At 34.1% G+C, this 23,663-nt stretch overlaps 2 protein-coding genes across 5 annotated transcripts; one reads left to right on the top strand and one right to left on the bottom strand.

The window, feature by feature from the left end:
* Positions 1-353: 353 nt before the first annotated feature.
* TPR16 (Heat shock protein DnaJ with tetratricopeptide repeat-containing protein) lies at positions 354-11,435 on the bottom strand. 4 transcript variants are annotated; one of them, XR_015817563.1, is made up of 12 exons: positions 8,616-11,433; positions 8,226-8,465; positions 7,600-7,729; positions 6,316-6,468; positions 5,935-6,179; positions 5,753-5,822; positions 5,140-5,346; positions 4,552-4,787; positions 3,331-3,409; positions 3,084-3,221; positions 1,380-1,801; positions 354-853 (listed from the first exon to the last, which is right to left on the bottom strand). XR_015817563.1 is itself a non-coding variant. In XM_088215013.1 (12 exons), exons 1-11 carry the CDS (start codon positions 11,093-11,095, stop codon positions 1,598-1,600), a joined length of 4,182 nt encoding a protein of 1,393 aa, XP_088071139.1. In that variant the 5' UTR covers positions 11,096-11,433; the 3' UTR covers positions 354-853; positions 1,558-1,597. The 4 variants fall into 4 exon arrangements, 3 of the variants coding, with proteins under 3 accessions (XP_088071139.1, XP_088071138.1, XP_088071140.1); XM_088215013.1 differs by having other exon boundaries at positions 1,558-1,801; XM_088215012.1 differs by lacking the exon at positions 354-853 and having other exon boundaries at positions 985-1,801.
* Positions 11,436-18,300: 6,865 nt separating this feature from the next.
* Positions 18,301-23,107, top strand: HKL1 (hexokinase-like 1). The gene is made up of 9 exons (XM_022038541.2): positions 18,301-19,041; positions 19,624-19,774; positions 19,877-20,059; positions 20,275-20,349; positions 21,248-21,403; positions 21,510-21,608; positions 21,685-21,812; positions 22,226-22,307; positions 22,398-23,107. The coding sequence occupies exons 1-9, from the start codon at positions 18,770-18,772 to the stop codon at positions 22,773-22,775; spliced, it is 1,524 nt and encodes a 507-aa protein (XP_021894233.1). The 5' UTR covers positions 18,301-18,769; the 3' UTR covers positions 22,776-23,107.
* Positions 23,108-23,663: the final 556 nt, after the last annotated feature.

Below are 23,663 nucleotides of genomic sequence, written 5' to 3'. Positions count from 1 at the left end.
TCCTTGAATATGTATCTCCCAAGTTTCATGTAGATATTCTTCAGAAAAACACCAACCCATTATAAGCAGGGACAATTCATGGCTGACGAAACTTCTGTAAGCTTGCCCAATTATATTAATGCTTGATGTGTTATTATATGACTTGTTTGATCAATAAAGCTCATTGGTAAAGGATATAAATTATAGGCCACAGCTGCTCCATAGTGCTTTGAGGAGTTGGATTGTTGTAGGCCACTGGGCTGAGCGTTTAGATCTGAGTTATTAGTCTTTTTGGAAAGACGTTTGCATGTCCTTCTTTTCTTGCATTTGAAACCTTCTGTTCTGTGTTGGGAAGATTTGCTTGCTGGCCAAAATAGTAAATTTGATGTATATGAGCTCCATTTTATTTAACAACCTTGTCTCCCTGCAATACTTCATGATTATATACAGGTTTACAGTGTTTGTAGTGTAAGGATTGGCAACAATCTCTCCCTTGTGAGCAAGAGATAGTGAAGTTTTACAAAATTATCCAAACCAATCAATCAATCCTGCAGGCTCTCAGAAGTAGGACATAAAAGTCATTCTAGAAGTCTCCAATGGCCACCTTGCAGCCCTCGCCAACACCTTGGTGAGACCTCGTGAGATGTCAGGATCGGCTACTTTGCAGTGGCGTGAAGCCGCCCGATGGAGATAATTTGTCCTACCAACAATACAGAAGACAAATGCTCTGAAATCCGATATCCAATAACTTCATCAACTGGCTCCTTCAGTGCTCGTGCATAGCCCCAGTAGTGACTGGAACACAAGTTGCGGTGACAAGGGTCAACAGACTTCTTGGCTGTGCACGAAGAATAGTGTCCACCCATGCCAGACCCTGAAATAGGAACAGTTATGTAGCCTTACAAATTCAGTAGGTTAATGCCCCCAATCACTCAACAAATCAAAGGCGCCATCCCGCTAATTCAGTAAACATCAAGATTACAAACTCAATTCTTCACCAATATATCACCAAAAGACAACTGAACAAACATTTTTGATTCGTGTAACAGCTGTTTCTCTTTCTGAACATGTACGAAGTCCAAATTGTTCCAAGAATAAACAAAACAATGTAACCAACTTTAAAAAAATAGAATAAAACAAAAGAAACGACCATCCAATCTCTCCCACTCACATTTCAGCAGAAAACCAAAACTCCAAAAATCTCTTCTTTTCTTTGTTAAATCTCTCAAAATCTATATACATTTTGTCAGTCTTGAGACATTCTTTGATCTCCCAAGTATTTTTTTCTCTTTTCTTTTCCTTCTCTTTCTTCCCACCCCTCAAAAAAATGCTCTTTCAGACTGAACTACAATGCTCAAGTCCAAGTCAGATATACAAAAAATAATCACATCAATTCTCACCAAATATCATTTTAGAGCATGGGTAAAACCACACATTTCTCGCTTCTTCAAGTTGTTAACCAAATTGTTTCCAATCCCTTGAACAGTGGCCAGAGTCATTTCCCATATGCTGGAAGTGAAGAGGCTTCAAATACAGATATCTGAAAATATCCAACATTCACTTGATCCCAGATCATACCTAAATCCCAAAAACTTGTACCACAGTATGCATGAATTTGTCACATGTATCTGTTTGAACAGCTTGCTGCCGACCCCTTGGAGTGCATATTGCCATATGAACTCCATACTTCTCTCCAATTCCGCCTATTACCACTTCTTTCAGATGGAAAATCTTGGGTATCTCCATATGCTCTGGATGCACTGCCTCCATTACGTTTCTTTTGGGCATTCCTCATCTCTTCCTCAAGGTCATAACGTGAGCGCTGTAAAAAACACCAAATCCAGTCAAGTGAACCAAGAAACATAGAGAACAGAAGATGCAAATTATTGTCAGCAATAAGGTAAGCAGACTATTGCATTTCACAAGGAAATGTGCATGTGGCAGCAACATATAAGGAAACAATTGTCATTCTAACTGGAAATATTTCAGACAGTTACTTTCAAATATACCATTTGATTTTTGAGGCACAAAGCAAAAGTTTTTCAGCCTCATCCATTTTAAACACTAAGTTTGGGTCGAGGGAGTGGAATGCAAAGAAAGGCTGTGATGCTCATAATCCTTCATTCGTCTGAATGAGAAATAGTAATTAATAAAGGAACTAGAGGATGATGAGCATCCCTCCCTTTCTCTTAAAACTAATTGTTTTCATGCTTTCAAAATGAAGGAAAATGAGAAAGGAAAAGACTTAAAAAGTTTTGGCAATTTTCTAGCTATCTCTAACTACTTAATTTGTCATTCTATTAATAAAGAGTATCACTGACTATTCATTCATAACTAATCATTTCATTTCAATTATAAAGATAAACTAAAAAGAAATTAAAAAATACTTTTGTTTCTTTACATTTTCCATTTCTAATTATCCAAACAAGGAAAACACTTTTATTTTTCTTCCCTTTAGAAACCACTCTTTTCATTTACTTTCCTCTTGATTCCTCTATTGATCTTTAAACGAAAATGGTGTAAGGGAATCCTTCACACTTATAGTTTAGCTAAAAGTGACGTACTTCTTCTGTTATATGACTTATTACTAGGGTGATTACATGATCATTCTTTAACAGCTGCTGTGATTTCATGAATACTGAACAGACAATTAACTGCTCAATTTGTAAGCAACATGATGCACAGGTGAATCTGACACTTGTGTCAATCCCTATTATGACATTTATTAATTATGGGATAGGTCAAAGGTGAGATGATGAAGGCCATGGTAGACATTTTGTTAGACTCTCATCACATTTCGTTCATATGAACAGAATTGAGTAATCACCAGATATGAGGGAAACACAAAAAAGTGTCAGTGCCAACCACTTCTCTTCAATTTGTTTTACCATGATTTGACCATTTGGATCCATGCCTTCATCATATGTCACAAAGAACATTCCTTTTTCCCTTTTATCAATGCCTGCCTATGTTAGAACAATTTTGTCCTTCACAATTAGTTGCAGCCAGGAAGGCACCTTAAACTCTATACCTTATTTGAGCAAACATCAGGCAAGCTAGAAACAATAAATAACGGCATAAAAGTTTTTGGTAATCTTGCGTACTTTCGAAGCATCTGAAAGCACTGCATATGCCTCTCCAATCATTTTAAATAGTTTGTCAGCATCCCTGTGGACTTCTTCTCCGATCTCCTTCCAGATCCTATCATCTCCACTTTCATTTCTTGCTAAAGACTGACCAGCCTAGAAAAATCAAAGAATATGTTAGAAGTGCGAACATTTTAATTCCTATCCTAGCTGTGCTTCTCCCCGAGACAGGATAAAAATTGGCAAGCATGTAAGAATAGTAAACCTTGTCTGGATGATGTCTAAGTGCTGCTTTCCGATAAGCCTTTCTTATTTCAGAAGCTGAAACCGACCGTTCAATACCCCTGCCACCATAGTTGAAATAATAAATCATTTTGGGGGTCTATCTTAATGACAGATGTTACAAACTTCACCGACGAGAAAGTTCTAAAAGCCATTTCAATATGTTGAGTTACATTTGGTAGACAACTAATCAGCGGAAGCATTACCATTATTTTATCTAAAGCATAAAACAGAGTAGCTAGAAAAAGTAAGAAATGAAAAAATATGCCAATAGTAGGACTTCAACGGAAGAAATCAAAGTACTAATTTCCCAATATATTGAAGAAAGAAGTGAATGAAAAAGATGGTTCTAGTAATACGACATCAATCAGGATAAATCATAGTACTAATTCCATAGATATTGTGAAGAAAGAAAGTGAAGATTAAGAATTTTGATAGGAGAGATGAAGAGAAAATTGGATGTGTTCTATTCCATAGACCTTGGGAAGGAAGAATAGGATAAAAGAAGAGAGAACTTCCTCGACCAAAGAAATATCCTAAAGAAAACTTCTCCTGCTTCTAGAACAGTAGAAATAAGTTGAATGATAACTATATTTCAATAAGATGTGAAGCATGCTTGCATCAATTGTGCCCATGGTTATACAGTGGGAAAACAAGAAGAGTTCCTGATCATACAACATATGACCAGACCATCCACAACAAAAACTTAAAATATTAAATTTGAACTAGGGGCCTAGAGAGAGAACCAGTCTAAATATTTTGCTAATGAGATAACATTGAGACAAAGAGGTATGACTAATTAAAAAGAAAAACCACAGGCAATAAAATCTGAGCTTTGCTCCAACTCGACTTGTTAAGAGTGCTTTGGACAATGCACGAGAAGAAAAACTATACTTGAAGCACAAACTTATTCAGGTACTCCAACAGAAAAGAAAATGACCACAGAAACAGCAACTCACCCAACAAAACAAGACTTGTAATTCCCACATCCAAATGTCCAACAGAGCATTTTTATTGATTCATTACGTGCCAAATCAATTTAAAACAAGCACTCAGAAAAAACAAGGTTACTTGCACTTAGCGAGATGTCTGAATCAATGTTTAATGCATTCCATGATTCAGAAATAGTTGTCATCAGTGAATAGGGGTTATTAACTTCGAATATAACTACGTTACTAGAATAAAAAACAACACATAAACTTACAAAATAAGATACATATCCAGGGGAATATCCTTTCTGGCTTCTTCTTCAATCTCTGACAGTCGCAGACGAGCTTGTTTTAGGTCATTTACCAAATTCATTGATCTATCAAATGCACGAGAGAGGGAGGTTTTCTCCTCTATTAGCTTTTCAAGGAGAGAAACAAGCCTCTCAAGGTCCTTAGCTGCTTGTCCATAATCTCTAATCATCTCATACAAAGTGGCCCGTCTAGAAATTGCCTGCAGGAAAATGATGACAGAATTAGAGCACATAACTACCCCCAGCTTACCTTATCGTAAATCTTTTTCATGGGCATGAATATATTGAACACTCCAGCAAGAATCAGAGCCATCATTAATCATTCAAATGAAAACGAACTTTTTTCCCTACAAAACAGTAAGGAAAACTGAGAGTTCATGGGAATGGTGAACCTGCCGAGACATAATGGCACAAAATGTGAAAATTAACAATTTGCACCCTTAATATTATCCATGGAAGATCATGGATAATTACACTTCAATGGTCATCCAAATCTCCCAGTAAGATCACATCTTAAGAGAAGTATGAGAAAACATCAGTTTGGACAAAGACCTTCAGATAATTTCCATCAAGAGCTATAGCTAGGCTGCAGTCTGCAATAGCATCAGTAATTTGACCCAACAATTTGTGTGCAGCAGCACGATTGCAGAAGCAAACTGCAGCAAAAGGACGTGAGTCAACATTGCATGACAAAGCTGCAGTATAGTGTTCAACAGCTTCCACATGCCTTCCTGATTGAAATGCTTCATTCCCTGCAGTCTGCAGTAGTGAAAAAATTGTGTTAATACCAGGTATAGTGAAGAATCATTCACTGTATTTGAGTGTCTCTAAATATCAGATTTGCCCAATCATTAACATTTCAACTATTTCAATTATTACCCTTGTTAAAAGATAAGAGTAGATTAAATTCTGCCAAGAAGCTAACATACTCTAAGATATTGGTTTGAGAAACAGAGTAACTGAACCTATGGCCCACTTGAAGCAGCTTTCTCCTATCCTTAATAGGACAAAATTGGTGTACATCTAACCACCAAATCGCATGTGAGACATATGCCATAGAGCTACGGACATGGCAGTACTATATAGTCACTAATTTTAGACGCGTCTTAGAAAGGAAAAAAAAAAAGGGACCCCATGTAAATAAAGATAAAGCATATAAACATACCTTATGTTGCAAAAGTTCACGAACAACTGAAGCTAGGGGTATTGAGGACTCTAGAAATTTGCTTCCAGTCCTACAACAGCATGTCAAACAATGCGTTGTGGTTTAATTGACAAGCATAAAAGAAGATCTTTCAAGAGAGAGGAACATAAAAGAAGATTCCATATATGCAAGCCTATTATTACTTTTTTGTAAGAGACTGAAGTTTTTCTTGCTTCTCCAGTGAGATAATCGCATCCTCCAGTCTTCCTAGGTAGAAGTAGGATTTAAATATCAAGCAGCAACGCCAAACTCTAAAGATTGGGTCCTTTGAAAATTCAGAACCATCAAGGTTTGTTGACTGTCCATCAGAGTCTGATGGAGGAGAATTCTTTTCAGCAGTATCAAATGACAGTTCGCACAACCTAATTACCTCTTCGTACTTTCGGAGCTGTTAGAAGGCAGAAAAGTCAATCCAGTCACATAAACAGCCTTCTGGTGATCTAGTAAATGCTTTATACTTAATTTTGAAAAAATCTACTTCCAATGAGTACATGAAAATTTTTACTTCACTAGAGAGCACAAACCGTGAAAAGAGCCTCAGCTTTCATTTCAAGCAACTTCTCTGAGTTTGAACTTATTAATAAAGCCTCGGCTATCACTTCCAAGGCACTTTCTGCTTCGGTAGATGTTCTACTTTTCAAGAGCAAAGCAGAGCGAAGCATGCACTCAGAAACTTTCTGCAAGTCAAGAACAATACTGATATGTTGTAATTTTGTCAGACAGGTCAATTCCATTGAAAGAAACAACAATATGCATTTTTTTAATGAAAGCGAAATAACAACAATCAAGAAAACTTCTAACTGGTTTTTTTTTTTTTTTGGGGAGGGGGGGGGGGGGGGGGGGGGGGGTGTGGTGAGGAAGGATTGGGAGGAAGGGGGAAGATGGCCTTTACAACTGAACTTTGGAAAGCAGAAACACCAAGCACAGGGTAAGTAAACTTTGTCATCAATATACCAATACATTTTCCAGCTTGCACGGGATCAGGATCAATTTACATGTTAATAACCAATAACCACATCAGAATCCATGATGTAAACAAAATAGCTTATGAACAATATGAAACAATTTAGCCAAAAACTTCAAGAAAGATGTGTACATTGTGCTAAGAGTCTAAGTTATTAAAAACTAAAAATTCTAAGATACATCGTCAAGCATTTTCATCCCTTCCCAATTATCTTCTGTCAATTCAGAATATCCAGCATAGTTGAAGTGAAGCAAATACTCCACTATAATATTTCAATAAGATGGGAGCAATAAAATTACTGCACCAATAAAATTCCTCTTCTTTCCTTTTTCTTTATTATAAGAAACATGAAAATGATATATATAACAGCAAGAATAGATAGGTAACAATCCACTCAACTGCTCTTCCATAAAATTAATGGATAAAACCATGGCCCAAACTGTCCTATTGAACCTAAGAACTATGGGTCTGCCGGCCATCAACCACACAATAGATGGAGTTCTCCAGAAACAAAAGAATTCACTCATATATGGATGAGCGTGTATGGATGAGCAGATCCGAAAGTCCTGTTAATCTTCTTCTCAGATTCTATTCTTAATTCTTTTTCAACAGGGAAATGCGAGTCTGTTTTGTCCATTCTCTCCATCCCTCTCAATCCAAGTGAAAATTCGAAATGTCAAAAAGTAAACCTCCAATTTGCTTTGACATTTGCAAGCCCGCATTCTGGGTGATGCAGACCCCAAAAGTTTCGTTTGGAAGGATATAAGACAGTGAGGATGAAAACATACAGACAAACTGGTAGAGAAGAAGAAGAAGAAAGAAAAAACAACATGAAATACTTTACCTGAGCCTTCCATAGACCTTCAGAAGCTTCTACTGCAATTTTTCGGTCCACACATATGTCACTTCCAGATTGTAAGCACTTCCTGAAATACCGTGATGCATCTTCAACTTCCCCGAGAGCAAGGTGACAACTTGGAAACAAAGGCACTCAAGTTAAAACATATCATATGAACATTAAACACATAAGATGCTAACATTGACATTTATTTTGATAAACTTGTAAAGAGCTGTATACAGATTACACTATCTTGGTGATTTATAATAGTATTTTTATTTTAAAAAAAAATGTTAACATTAACAATGGACCAGCGGAAAAAGAAACTGCTACTAATGTAAAATGGGCCCAGTTACGTGTAGAGAGTTGCAAAACAAACAAGTAGAGTATAAATTTCAAATTTGTTCAGATGTTCCATTATGACAAGTTAATCAAGAAAAATGGAAGAATGAAGTAAAGGGCAAAATCTCCAGTCAACACAAAAGATTTGCTTATAAAATCCTATCTGAGAAACATATTACAATTTAAAACACATCAAATATGGTTAAACATCATTCACTCACGTACTTGCAATACTTGGTGGAAAATTCTTCACGTATTTGAATGACAAGAAGTAAAATAAAGGTCCTTACTTTGCAGCTCTAACTTGCACACGGAGGAAGTTGGGATCTATAGCAGCAGCCATCATACAATCTCTTAAAGCATCTCTCATTCTTCCAAGGGACATTCGTGTTGCTGCACGATTGCTATAGCACAGCATCAATGCCCTGAGACAGCTTCTTGATGTCTCAGTTTTAGAAACACAATTTATCCCTTGAGTATACCACTCCTCAGCTTTCGACAGGTCCCCACTCGTATAAGCATTATTTCCTCTGATATATCATTTCCAGAAAGAATACTTTAAGCATGAAAAGCCAATCAGATTTATTTGTTTAACAAATTATAATGAAACACTCAATATAAAGGAGGTTTATAATTAGGATGGTAACAAAGATAAAGAAGTTAATAATAAGAAATGAAACCTTAATCGCCACTTCTCACATGCTTCTTGAGCTGCAAGAGATGCAGCAGAACTAACACTTGTCTCATCCTTAATTTTCAGACCTTTATCTACACAAGAATCATCTCCCTTTTTTGCTGGAGTGGTAGATGGGTCTCCCTTTTGGGTCCACCCCGAGGACAAAGTAGTTGTAGCTCCAGTTAATGGAGAAAATTGTAAAGATGATGCATATGGGACTCTAGGTGAATTAAAAGAATCAGAACCAACTTTAACCCAATTCTTTTTTTTATTATTGCGTTTTGGTGCTGCATGTTGACCTTGAGCAGCAGTTGAAGCAGCAGCAAAGGTGAAGTTAGACCCCCTAATCTCTGAAGCAGGAGAAGAACCAAAATGTATGCTGCCATCACTATCTTGGCTTTGAAATTGTGAGCTTGAACTGACTTCAGTTTCAGCTGAAGTAACAGCAGTATCAATATTAGCATCTAGCTCCTCTCCAGCAGATTTAAAGCTTTCAGTTTCAGAAAAAGAAATAGACTCCTCTTGAAGATCTTCAGAACCAACAAGTTTATCAGAACAATGGTCAAGAGCTTCCCCCTTAGTTCCTCCCCCTCCCATGTCACCTTCACTTATATCCATATCTTTCATTGTGACAACCAGATCTTCATCTATGGCATCATTTGAAACAGCTGGAGGTGAATCAGCCGACACATAGTTGCTGTCGAGTCTGAAAGATTCATCTGAGACCACAGAAGTTGCTGTCAAATGATCTGGGTCACCCACTGTTTCCTGATATGGTGAAATATCCATTGGTGAATAAGCATCAGAAACCTCGGGGTTTTCATGAGAACTATTTCCCCTGGAGACAAAATCTTGTCCAAAACTTTGGTGAATTTTTGTATGCTGCTTCAGTTTTCCCTTCCTTTTGACTTTGGAGTCTCCTAAACCTTCCCTTCTTGCATTGAACTCCAAATTCTGATTTAATCCATAAAATATGTTTCCTTTTTGATTGGGAGTTTTAAACTCCATAACGGGAGTACTGGTAACATCTTGTTTACCTGAAAAACTGAAATCAAAAGGCTTTCCTGGTTTACCCGATAAAGGCACGCCATGAAAATATCCACCTGTTTGGAAGTGCTTGCCACTGGTTGAAAACAAAAGTTTTGATGAGGCATCTCCACCCATATCATTCTGTGACTGTTCAAAAGGAACCTGACTGGTATGCAAATCCATAGGAGGGAGTGTGCTTTGAAAACTAAACTCCATGGGAAACGGATTACCAAACCCATGGTCCTTCTTATTCGTACTTTCAGCTGGCATATTTTTTGCAAAGACCTGTGCTGAAGAAAAACCCAGGTTTGTTCGACCAGGAGAATCATCTCCTGCAACTCCAATGTTTAACTTCTGCTGCATCTCACTTGAAAGCATATTCTGTCTGTCACCAAGAGAATAACCACCAGAACCTCTACTGCCTTCAAAGACAAAGCCCTCCTTCTCATTGACTCTTGAACTATCATTACTCATACTGACACCACTGGTATTCAAAGTATCATTTATGTTCAAATTCTTCATCCCACCCAAAACCACATTTCCGGAATCTCTTGCCACAGATTCACTAGTCCCCAGACCATCTTTTGTTTCAAATTTCTTTGAATTACTCGCATCAAATACAACCGCGTGAACATCAACCTCCTCCTTGCCTTTAATCTTCAACTCATTAGGAAGTTCAGAATCCAAACTTTTTCCAACAGACTTGGTCACATTGTCACGTGTCCTTAAGCTCTCATTATCCACATTTAAATTAAGATTTGCACCACTAGTTTTCTTATTACGGGTTAAATAATCCCTGGAAGCTTCAATATTCAATTTCCTCATCATTTCTTCAGGAAGTTGTGAAACCACTCTCTCATCAAAACCAGAACCCTCATTATAAGCACTTCCAAATTCATTTCCACCACCAATTCTCAAATTGTTCATTTCATCAGTTACCTCTTTGCTAAGAAACTCACTGGAGTTTGATTTCCCAGAATTCAAATTCCCACCCAAATTACCCGTATTTGCGCCAATAACAAATGCCTCATTACCACTCCTTCCAAACCTGAACTCATCAGCGGCCGAGGCATCAGCACCGAACCCAGGTGGGTTCGGATTTGGGTTTGAGTCTCCCGAAAAGGGACGAAATGGATTGAAACCGGGACCATCCCGGGATTCCGAGCTTACAGTAGATTTTAGATTCTGGGAGTTCACTTGCTTTCTTACCTTGACGAGTCTCGGCCTCGAGAGACCTGATGATCGTGGAATCGGCGTTGAATTGAAGCTCAAATTTGCATTAGTCTGGCTTGAACTGGAAAATCCAGCATTCATTTCCCCGAAATTCGTTGGATTCATTTCCTCGTTTTCCTGCTTAGTTTGCGAATATGAAATCGACCTAGGAAAATCGAATGAGAGAAGCTGACCGTTAAGGGCGTATGCCGGAGCTCCGGGGCTTAGCAAACCCCGCAACATGTCAGAGTTGGAATCATCAAATCAGACGGTATCGAAGAAGGTGTGATGGATTCACGGAACCCCCCAAAATCAAACGGCTAGTAAGGGATGAGTCCAGATAATCAAATCCAAATGAATGCCAAAATAAATGCTGAACTAGTTTTATTGAGATCGATAGCAGAGAGGGATTTATCTGTAAGTATATATATATATATATATATATATATATGTTTCTACATAAGGTCCCGCGATCTTCCTTCGGTTTGAAGGAACAGAGAGAGGAGGGAGAAGGGAGAGATACGTTTTTCACTGTTCCACGGGCGAATGTTTTCCTTTTCTCTCGCTCGTGATCGACTTCTCCGTTAATGCTCTCTTTTGTTTTTGTTTTTCCTTTTTTTTTTAAATAATAAAATAAATATCTATTTCTAAAAGTAAATTAATAATTAATTAATTATTCCACTCGCCCATCTCATGGCATTTAAAATTTATTTTTAAAATATCTTCAAATAAAATAATTACTTAAAAGTCTTTGAAAATTGTATATAACAAAATGCAGAAGACACGTCTCCAATACCATTGATTATAAATATTAATTTTCAATTTTAATATTATAACGTAATTATTGTTATTTATTATTATATAAATTAAATTAATAAACTGAAAATTATGAACATTTTAATATTTTTGATGGCAAATTATTAATATTTTAATAATTCTAATCGAATTATGGGATTTTACTTTTATTTTTTATTATTTGAATTATTGATCATGAATGGTGGAAATTTGATGAAACTAAAAATAAATAGCACACAAAAAAAAAAATATTTATGTTAATTTTGATTTTTATTTATTTTATCAAAATTCAATCTTTAATATTTATTTGAGAAAATTAAGGAATTTAATAAATGTTTACGACAAATAAATATTTTTAAAAATACATATTTAATTTGTTTAGCCATCAATTTGCTTCTATTAATAATTTTATTAAGACGACCCACCGAGCATGTATGTACATATATATATATACACACACACACACACACACCCAAAAGCTCGTAAGCTCAAAATAAGCACTTTTTAACATGGGAAAAAATAGCCTTTTAAGTTAAAGCCCAAAGGCTCAACTAAGAAAGACCCACTAATTATCATGTAGATCGAGTTAACTAGTTTTTTGGGCCTATATAATGTATTTACATATACCATGGCCTTGGGACTTTCTTTATTTATTGAAAATATATATATATATATATATATGAGAAAAAATAGGCATCCAATTTCCATTATGGAAATATTTTTTGTCCCCATGGAAATTACGAAATTTTGATCCGCACATGTTTGGTAAAAAGAACGATCTTCTATTTTGCGACTAATTAAAATTAAAAGTGTTCAATTGAAACATAAAACTGTGACTGAATATGTCCTAATTACTTGTTGTAATCGAGTGAAAGAAGGAAAGAGATTCTCAAACGAGGAAGATGACCTAACAACTTTGAAAAAATTAAACGATGAACTGTATGAGGTAAAAATCTTTACGTACGATTCTGTAGAGTGACAGTAATTCTGTCAACTTTTTTCACTATCACTCCTTAAAAAACTAAATTATGTTTTACGTAAAGTTATCAGAGTACGACCACAGTTCACGAAAACATTATGTAATTTTAATAGTAGAGAGGACGTTTAAGAATTTATTCAATGGGACTAAAAAATTAGACAGAATAGGTTATCCGATTCGAAATAGATTCAACCGAATTAAATATCAGTGTATCTGATCTTTAATCAATAGAAAAATTCGATCCATTGGGATCACAGTAAAATGAATTGATTTTGATTGAAAATATAATAAATTAAAAATAAAATAAATTTTTTTTTTCAAAAATCATATTTATATTACTCTAACTAAGTTGAATACCATACTCAAAATACGTATTTAGTTCGGTATGTATCGAAACTAACACGATTGAATTTTCAGTGCGAACCACCACGGTAATCAATTTTCGACATCATGGATTTGAATTCAGAGCAACGAACTTCTAGTTTAAAGGTATCAATACTTATAATTTTATTTGTTTATAAACTAGAAAGAAAGAGAGACATGATGAAAACAATATATAATATAACATAAGGTGTTGGGTGTATGTATGTGTATACATATATGTGTGTGTGAAAAGGAGGGAGAATGATAGAGCATGTGATAATAACAATTTCTTTTTGGGTGTATAGTTGGTTGGTGATGGCAAAAAAAAAAAAAAAAAAAAAACAGCAGAGGTGGAAGAGGAGTAGTCGCAGTCCAATTAAAAGTCAAGAGACCAGAGGAAAGGAATAGAATCAGGTGGCTCATTCATTCATTCATCTCAATAATAATAAAAGTTTTGGTGCCCCGAACCTTTTCGTTTTTCCCCTTGGGGCCCTCCCCCCCACCCCTCTAATTTTCCTTATTTAAATACTGACCCCCCCCCCCCCCCCCCCCCCCCCTAATTAACCACGACAAAAAGGCAGTAAGAGATTAATTAATTAATTAATTAATTAATTAAGGAGGCGGTTACTTTATAATATAGGAAAGCAAGCACGCTACAAAAGTAATAACGTTGTGTTTGGTTAATAATAATTAGTACAAACTTTAATGAGTTTTTTGATTAGTCAAAATCAAATCAGATTTACGTACCCCAAACACGCATTATTCCTCTGCTTAACGTTACCCCCTACACAAAATATATTTTTCATTAGTATATATTAACCCATGAATTTTTTACTTGTGTTCTATACAGTAATGCTGGTTTTTAAAGAGATACTGTTGAATCTAACGTATAAAATAATGTTTTTCTTACCAATAAATTGATTCCTTGAAATTAGTAGGTACTTCCATTATTGATGTTGTTAATTATATTTTTCAAAAACTATATGAATATATATATATATATATGTATATATATATATATTTACAGAGAAGCTTGGGGAAATGGAATCCAGCTAATCTCCAGGTCCCCGAACAGCTGGATTTATTTGCTGGTGTATCCAGTGAAGGTGGTAAAAATAAACCTACAAAACACAAATATATACGTACATATATATAGGATACACACTGTGTGTGTGTGTACATAAAAGAAGGGGAAGGAAGATAGCGGAGGAGGTTGTCAGCTTATTATACCTTCCAAATGGGTGACACTGCCCTTGTCTGCTCCTCCATTGTTTGATTCTACTGCTCTGTTTCACTTCCTGTTATTTCAGCTCCATCTACTTTTCTATTTATAAATAAATAAATTTTTATCAATTAATAATAAAGAAATATAAAAATAGAATTTAACATCGGGCACGTGCCGAAAATGGGGGGAAATTTTTTTAATGCTTTTTAACTTGCGCGGTGCGAGGTCAAGTCAACTGAACCAACCGACTACGAAATCGTACGGTCACGACAATTTAATAACTGACTTGACAAATAACAATTGTACGGTCCAGATCAATCACAGGTCACGAGATTTTGAATTGTTTTTCGCGATAATTTCTGGTTTCATTCTTTTTTCATAAATGAGCTTCGATGGAAGCGGCAAAACGTGGCGTCAGGCTTGAATAAATACCACTTTTTTGTCTTTAATTTTTTAATTTAAAATTCCATATTTTTTTACTACTCATAAATAAAATAAATCGGCCGCGTTGTTAAAATTAAATTAGTAATTGATTAATTTCAAAAATAAATATTTACTTCTTGAGGGGAACAAAAAAAAAAAAAAAAAAAAAGTATTATTTACTCTTTGCCCAATATTACTTGATACAGCTGTCGGTTTTACCACGATAAAATAAAAAATAATAATTTAAAATAAAAAAGAAAAAGAAAAAGAAAAAGAAAATCTACGGTGCAGTGCAGCAGACAGAGTGCAGTGGCAGAAGCTGTAGTAAGTTGTTATTATTATTTATTATTTAATTTAATCGGGGGTAATACAGTTGGAAAATAGCGAGAGACAGCTGGCAGTGCAGGGGGATACGAGGGAGGAGACGCAGGAAGCGTCGCCGTTTTATCTAATTTTGGTATTTAAGAAATGCGTTTGGCAACATCAACCTCCTCCGCCTTTTCAACATATTTTAAAATATAAGTGGACCAGAAGAATCAGAAACCAAGGTAACGCTCTCTCTCTTTGCCCACTTGCCATACTGCTTTTTACCATTCTGCCCTTATATTTTTCTCATATTCCACATTACTCCCTTCTCTTTTTCCCCTTGATTTCGGGCGGGGATTGCTGTCTGCCTCGTTTTGGTTACGGGCGTCCCTTTTGACAAATTCGTTTCCGTTGGCTTCTATATATACATATACATATTTATACATATATATATATATATATACGTATATGTTTTATACATAGCTACCATCTTTCTCTGGTTTAACCAACCACTAACAGTGATATATATATGTGTTATTTTTTGATTGTGGGAGTAAGATAATTTTGTTACTTACAATAATAATACTCTCTCAAGTTGTTTATAAATAATTGTATTAAATATAAAATCATATTTTAAAATAATATATACAATTTTTCTACTAAATATATTTGCCTAACAATATATATTCATCATTTATCGTTGAATTACTCAATTATTGCAAACACCCTTCAATGTATTAACTTACATGTTCCATAACTGAAAGAGTATAAAAGTCGACGTTGAAAACAATGTTATCTGAATAAGAAAACCAACCGAAATAAAAAAACATAGTTGAGGAATGCAAAATATTAGTAAACGAAAATTAATGTCACTCGAGTCCACCGATAATGCAACAAGTTGTCCACTATTTTATACGTACGATCTATACTTATTTAAGTTATTTATGTTTATGATGGGTTCAGTTAATGATAAAAACACTGTTATCTGAATAAGAAAACCAATCGAAATAGAAAAATATAGTCGAATAATGTAAAATATTACTGAACAAAAATTACTGTTACTCGGGTCCACCGATAATACAATAAGTTATATACCATTTTGTATTTACGATTTATGCTTATTTAAGTTTTTATGTTTACGATAGTTTACCGTCCACTATAATTGTAATTCTTAATTAAAAATAATTAAGTTAATTTTTTTTAATAAAAAAAAACGTGTGTTTTGAAAATTAAAAAATTTGTATTAAAGTTGGTAATATACAGCAAATGATTAAAATTATTTTTAACACGAATTTTAATTTAAATATATTAAATCATTAACTTAGCATATAATAGTTTTACCAATCAATAATTTATTCGTACAATATTTAATTAATATTGGTCGTAAAAATCAATACGGTTGAATTAATTGTAAATTATTTATTACTCAAATATAATATTTATAAAATTAATTCGGTTAACAGACAAAAAAAAAGCTGTAATACATAAATATTTTTAAATATTTGATTATTAAATACGGTGTATATTATTTTCTCTCAATAAACAATGCACTTGTACGTAATTATTGGTTATGTCTTGAAAGGCATCGAGTAAATTGTCCCCTGAAAACAAAACATGTACATTTATACTCTGCCTTACCCACGTAAATAATGCAAGCTACTTCTCAAGCTTGTCATTTGCTTTATTCTACGTACACATACTCAAACACGTATATATAATTACGTTTATACACCTTAATACGAGTGCTCTCTTATTCCGATTTATTTATAACTTATAGTATCATATTCTTTACTCGTGTAAGAATGGAGTGATAAAAATTTTAAGAATTCAATAAAAAATTACGGTTTAAATTTATTAATTACCCGTACGATCCATTGATTATAATAATTAAAATAGTAAATTAATTAATTCAATTAGCGATATTACTTATTGTTGTTGTATTTAAATAACATTTGAATTTAAATAAAATTTAATCTTAAATATACGATCGTATTGAAAATTTTATAATTAAAAATAATCTAAATTTTAATTACTTAAAAAATACATATAGTTTATTGGATTATATAAATTATTATAAATGCATTTTCATATTTCATCATTTTTTCACGTGTCCAAATACAAAGCATTGACTTAATACCTATACGTACACACACACACATACATATATATATATATATAAAATATATAATTTAATGGAGCTTAGCGCATAAGTCACCATCACAAACATTAATCAAAATTGAAAATTAAATTATTGTATTGTTTAAATTCATATTGAATTCAAATAAGAATTTGGTAATCAATTGGTCAAAGACAATCAAAGTTCACGTTAAGGCAACAGGCTTTTGCATAAAGGCAATAATCCAATTAACCCCTATTATTTTTCTTTTGCATATTTACTTTATTTGCATTTAATAACAAATAATTACTGTAAATACTACTTTAAATTAAAGAAAAAATTACAGTAAATACTACTTTAAATTTTAATAATTTAATTTTATTACATTTTTTTTAAAATAAATATAAGATTCGAACTCAAATCACAATGTATAATAAAATTATCATATGATCTAAACTATATGTTATCAATTTATGCAATTTAATTTTTAAAGAATACGTAGATCGTTCAGACATAAATACGTGAAATTATAACATTAACAATTTTTTTTTAAAAAAATTATTAATTTTACTATTGTATAACATTATAGCCAGTGGTATTAATTGTCAAAATTAAATGATATATATTTTTTAATAATTAGTTTTTGAATATTTATAAATTATTTTTTACTATTTACTCCTCCTTAAATGTTATTAAATACAAGAAAATAATTGTAGCCACGACAATGGATATAAAAACTCTTTTATATTATTCATTATTATTAAATGTAATTAAATATCAAAATAATTACTGTTTATATTTATATAATAAACTTAAATTTTGAATGAAAATTTATAAATTTTATTAATTAAATACATGGGCAAATTATAAAATAATTTTATAATCTGATTCAAATCTATAAATTTATATAAAAAAGAGAAAATTACAAACGAAAAAATGACTCTAGTTTATTTTATTTTATTTTTATAAATATTTAAAAAATAATTTTTTATAAGAATAATTTAATAAAAAATAAAAAATATTGTTTTAAAAATAGGAAAATGACAATAAATTAATTGATTGACGAAAAACCAGAGGCGGACCACAAAGTCAAAATTCTAAACGGTAAGAAAAATCAAACTAAGATGATCTTCTTAACAAATCTGTCATTTTCTTAATTTTCGAGGGGCAAAATCGTCATTTCATGACACTTCCCCCTCCCCCTCAGCATCAGAACCTTTTTAACACTACTGAATGCTAGCGCAACCTTCCTTCCTCCGCTTTATCTCTCTCCCTCTCTTTTAAAATCCCTTCTCTCCAGAAAGGAAAACAGAAAAATCAACTCTGTCAAGCATTTCGTCGAACGGGTCATCTTCAGAGAATCCTGTGAATTTTAATTTAACTTCCCTGCCGATTTTCGCCGGAAAATATCACCGGCCACCGTTTTGTTAACTATTGGTGGGAGATTTTGATTATGAAAAAGCGGTTTTTGACGCGAGAACGGTGGTTTGTTTTGTGGGTTTTGGTATTTTCTTATGTACAAGAAGATAAGAGAGGCGTGCATGGTGAAACGGCGGCGTTTCCGCGGTTTGTTTGATCGGAGATGTCTACGTGAGGAAACGGTGTTGTGGTTAGTTTTATTCGACCGTGCAACCGTTGGGGACGCGTAGATAGAGAAATCGATAAGGATAGGTAGATATCTGTGTATATAGAGATTAGATATTGAGGGAGATGGGGAAGTTGGCGTTGGGTGTGGCGGTGGGAGTCGCGGTGGCGGCCTGTTCTGTGGCGGCAGTGGTGGTGGGAAGAAGGGTGAGGAGCAGGAGGAAGTGGAAGAGGGTGGTTGGGGTGTTGAGGGAATTGGAGGAGGCATGTGAGACCCCTGTGGCGCGGCTAAGGCAGATTGTTGACGCGATGGCGGTGGAGATGCATGCTGGTTTGGCATCTGAAGGAGGGTCCAAGCTCAGAATGTTGCTCACTTTTGTTGATAAACTACCAAACGGGTATCGTTTCAAATCTGAATGTTAATATTTTTTCTGGGAATAAGTCATGTTTTTCTTCCCCTCGTTTGATTTTTTTGGTTTTTTGTCTACATTATCTTTCATGGGTTAATCGAATATTATACGACGGTGGATGCAGATTTTTGGTTAATGCAGTCATGGGTTCCCATTTTTTAGTAATGACCTAATGTGGCTTGTTGGTTTTGATCGTTGGTGGCTTTTAAATAATATGTGAAATCTCAAAATGCTCATTAGATTGAGTGGCTACCCGGTCTCCTTAACGGGAATGCGTTATGAACGTTTTGGTCATGGTGGTTGCATTTGTTGATTTGAATGGATTTTGTTCCAATTTCAAATGGGTGACTACTAGGCATTTGTTTAGTCTCAAAGCTGAATAGAATGGTAGCCAATTAAAATGATGTTTGCTAGTTGTTTCACTCCTTTTTATGGGTTTAAGAATTTGTGCAAGTGTCATTTGATTTGAGTTTTGATGTCTTATACTCCTCAGTTTATTCTTATGTTGTTTATTAATGTTAGACATTGATTTATTTTTTTGCTACTATACTTGACTATCTTTCTTATCAGGAGTGAGAGAGGAACTTATTATGCTCTAGATCTTGGGGGTACAAATTTTAGGGTGTTACGGGTTAAGCTAGGAGGTCAAAGGTCCTCTATCTTGGCTCAAGATGTGGACACAAAACCTATTCCCGAACATTTGATGACTGGCACAAGTGAGGTAGCAAGTTCTTATATCCTGATCTTTTTTAAATTTTTTTTTCAGCTCACCTTCACAATGTTGTTCTCTACAGACTCATAGAATGTGCTTCATTGTATGCAGGAGCTCTTTGATTTTTTAGCTTCATCACTACAGCAGTTTGTCGAAGCAGAAGGAAATGGTTCTGAGCCTTCTCATGTTAGAAGAAGGCAACTTGGATTTACATTCTCCTTTCCAGTGAAACAAACATCTATTTCATCTGGGATTTTATTGAAATGGACGAAAGGGTTTGCAATTGAAGAAACTGTTAGTCCAATATTCTAATTTTTTATGCACTAAGTGATTCAATACTGAATTAGAAACTGTCTATATTTGTCAGGGTTGTATTGTTCGCTCTTGATGCTTAAATTTCTAGCTATTTTCTGCATGAACAAACATGCATGATATAATTTTATAAACTATAGCTATATGAAATAGTCGGTCCGGGTCTATGTTTTGAAGGGATTATAAAAATATTGTAGGTTGGAAAAGATGTTGCTGAATGTCTGCAGCAGGCATTGGACAGGAAAGGCGTAGATATGCAAATTGCAGTGTTAGTAAGTGCATCATCTTCTGTAACCAGCATTGGTTCTTGATTTCTCATTATCAAGTTGAAACGATTTCTATCTCATTAATTATATTTCTGTTACACATAGGAAAAAAAAAAAAAAACTCCCATACCTTTTTGAGGGTATATTAAGCAATTGATTTAGTAAATATAACAGTGAGAATTGCAGCCATTTCGACTTTAAAAGAATCTGTAATATCTGGATTGACTTTTAATACTTGTATGGCAAGCTTTCTCACAATGTAACAGGAGATGTGACAGTTCTGGTGCTTATATTGTTTAGCAACAGATATGTGAGAGAGATAACAGTTTTAGTGGTATTAGTGCTCTGTCAAGCTAATTTTTTTTATTAGCTTGCTGCTTCAGACTTTATTGATGTAGCATTTTTCCCAAGAACTTCATGTTGATATGTTTTTACTTGATTACCTTCTCAAAAAAATTCATACAACACGTGATGAGGTGAAGATGTTTATTATTACTGAGGATTCATGTTCCCTCTTATGCTCCTCAGTTTTTGGTTCTTTCTTTCAATAAAGTGAAGCATGCTTCTTCCTTTATGGGAGCTAGTGATGCTATATAGTTGAAGAATTTATTTTATCCTGCTAAATAGATGGTGGTATTTGTTCGAATGATACGATGATTAGATGAACTAAGAAACAGCAGTCAATTTTATGACGTATTCTTTTTTTTTAATTATTGTCAACTTAGGGTGTTTGAGCCCATGTTATCAGGTTATGTAGGATCTAAATTACTAAATATAGGAAAAGTGACGATTCCTTCAGTGACATCCATATATGCAGCATGTGTTATAAATTACATAACATATTTAATTAAATTGCTTGGTATAATTAAGGCGTTAAATTTCTCCCTTTCTTTGTTGTAAACAGGTTAATGATACAGTAGGAACACTAGCTCTTGGACATTATCATGATGAAGACACAGTTGCCGCAGTGATTATTGGAACTGGTAGTAATGCCTGCTATTTGGAGAGAACAGATGCAATTATTAAGTGTCAAGGACTACTTACTTCATCTGGATTCATGGTACCCTGTCGTCTTTGTTACAGTTTCATGTTTTTGCCTAAGAGAAGAATACATCTATAATTTGCTTGCTTGCGTAAAACTTCTTTAATTTTTTTTTCATGATCAGGTTGTCAACATGGAATGGGGAAATTTTTGGTCATCTCATCTGCCAAGAACATCATATGACATTGATTTAGATGCAGAAAGTCCTAATCCTAATGATATGGTAATTTTCAGCTGGTTCTTTCTTTTATTGGTGACACTGAGAAATTGCCTTGGATTTATTTGGGATTTTGTTACAGGGGTTTGAAAAAATGGTATCTGGAATGTATTTGGGTGAACTTGTCAGGAGAGTGATTCTTAGGATGGCAGAAGAGTCAGAAATCTTTGGACCTGTTTCATCCAAGTTATTAATGCCTTTTGTTTTGAGGTATGTGCTGCCAATACTGGAATTAAATCTCTCTTTATATATATTTTGTATATCTATTATATACATATATGTATATATATACTGCTGAGCGCAAGCAAGCATTCCCTGCATGTTTCCAATGTTCTTCTCCTTAAAGTTATCTAATTTTGCTACTTCGAGGAACCATGGACATGGTTGATACATAATGTGTTGTTCTCATTCATAGCTGTTGCTTCTTTTCCCCCAAGGCCAAATCATTACTTTTTATGTTTTTGCTTCTTTCTGTGCTTGGAGTTCACAGAATTGGCTGTTCTAATTCGGTCTACAATAATGAGCTCATGGAATCTCCAATAGCACAGATTCATATTTATCGGAGTCACTTAGTATTAGTTGTAACTATTCAAGATACTTATTTCTGTTTCTAATGATTCTAGGACACCTTCAATGGCTGCCATGCATGAGGATGATTCCTCTGATTTATCAGTCGTCGCAAAAATCTTAAAAGATATTTTAGAGGTATGAATCACTTGTATATTATACAGTTATTTCTGTCTTTTCAGAATCGTTTAGCTCCCTTACTGTGTATGTTTGATGATATCTTCTCAGATGCCAGATGTCCCCTTAAAGGCCAGGAAACTGGTTGTTAAGTTATGTGATGTGGTTACTCGAAGGGCTGCCAGATTGGCTGCTGCCGGAGTTGCAGGAATCTTGAAGAAGGTAGGCCGGGATGGTAGTGGTGGCATTACGGCCGGAAGAAGTAGGAGTGATACAAAGATGAGAAGAACGGTTGTCGCGATTGAGGGGGGTTTGTATAAGAGTTACAAAGTATTCCGGGAATACTTGCATGAAGCCTTGATTGAAATCTTAGGGGAAGATGTTGCACAACATATCAGTCTAAAGGCAACACGAGATGGATCAGGCATTGGTGCGGCACTGCTTGCTGCCTCACGTTCAGCTTATACTGTGGATAAGGTACAGATATAAGTATATATATGTTATTTATATACACATATATAGCCCCCTTCCCCCCCCCCCCCCACTGTAAATGCAGAATCCAGTTCCAACATATATATATATATATATCCCATTTGGGTAAAAGGATAGATATGTGAAAAGGGTCTTTCTCATATTTCTTTCCAAAGTTTCCTTCAAATGTATTTTTATGATTAATTTCTCTCTTTTGTTCCAGTTCGTTGTATATGGCTGACGAGAATGTTCTGTTAAAAAAAAAAAAAAAAAAAATTGATAAGGAGAATGTGGAAAGGATTCAATATTTGTTTACTATGAGAAATAGAAGTTTCATGTTATTCTCTAAATTGGGTTTGGATCTATCTTTTTTTTAGCCTTTTGTTTTTAATTATGAATATATTATTTATTTACTTGTCTCATTTGCAGTGGAGTTAAAATTTAAATTTAAATTATTAGATGCCATTAGAAATTGATAAGGAGAATCTAAATGGCTGCTAAAACCTAAAAGTGAGCAACTGATAGCATTACACCATTTGCTGCAACCTACAAACTCTACTCTTTCCTTCTCCAATCATATAGCAAATCTTCACCATAAACCATCTCCAGGTACAAATAGTATACTTTTGTTGGGAGCAGCAAACAAGAGTTTAACCTATTTTAGGCGTTGCATAGTTAATACTAAACACTCTGTTTGAATCATAGTGAATGATAAAATTTTAATATATGATGTTTTACGAAGTTAAGAAACTTTTAATGGTAGCAAACGGTATTTTATCGATAAATTTTAAAAATACTGAATCGCTATTATATCACTGACATGTTATTTATTTTTTTTATACTCTAATATAATATATTTAATTTTATTTTTATTTTTATAAATTATTATTTATTTTATTAAATATG

This window comes from Carica papaya, chromosome 3 (genome assembly GCF_054855325.1).
Source record: "Carica papaya isolate Zhongbai chromosome 3, ASM5485532v1, whole genome shotgun sequence".
Classification (NCBI taxonomy): domain Eukaryota; kingdom Viridiplantae; phylum Streptophyta; class Magnoliopsida; order Brassicales; family Caricaceae; genus Carica; species Carica papaya.
The sequence above is the reverse complement of the archived record's forward strand: the minus strand, read 5'-3'. Positions and strand labels throughout refer to the sequence as shown.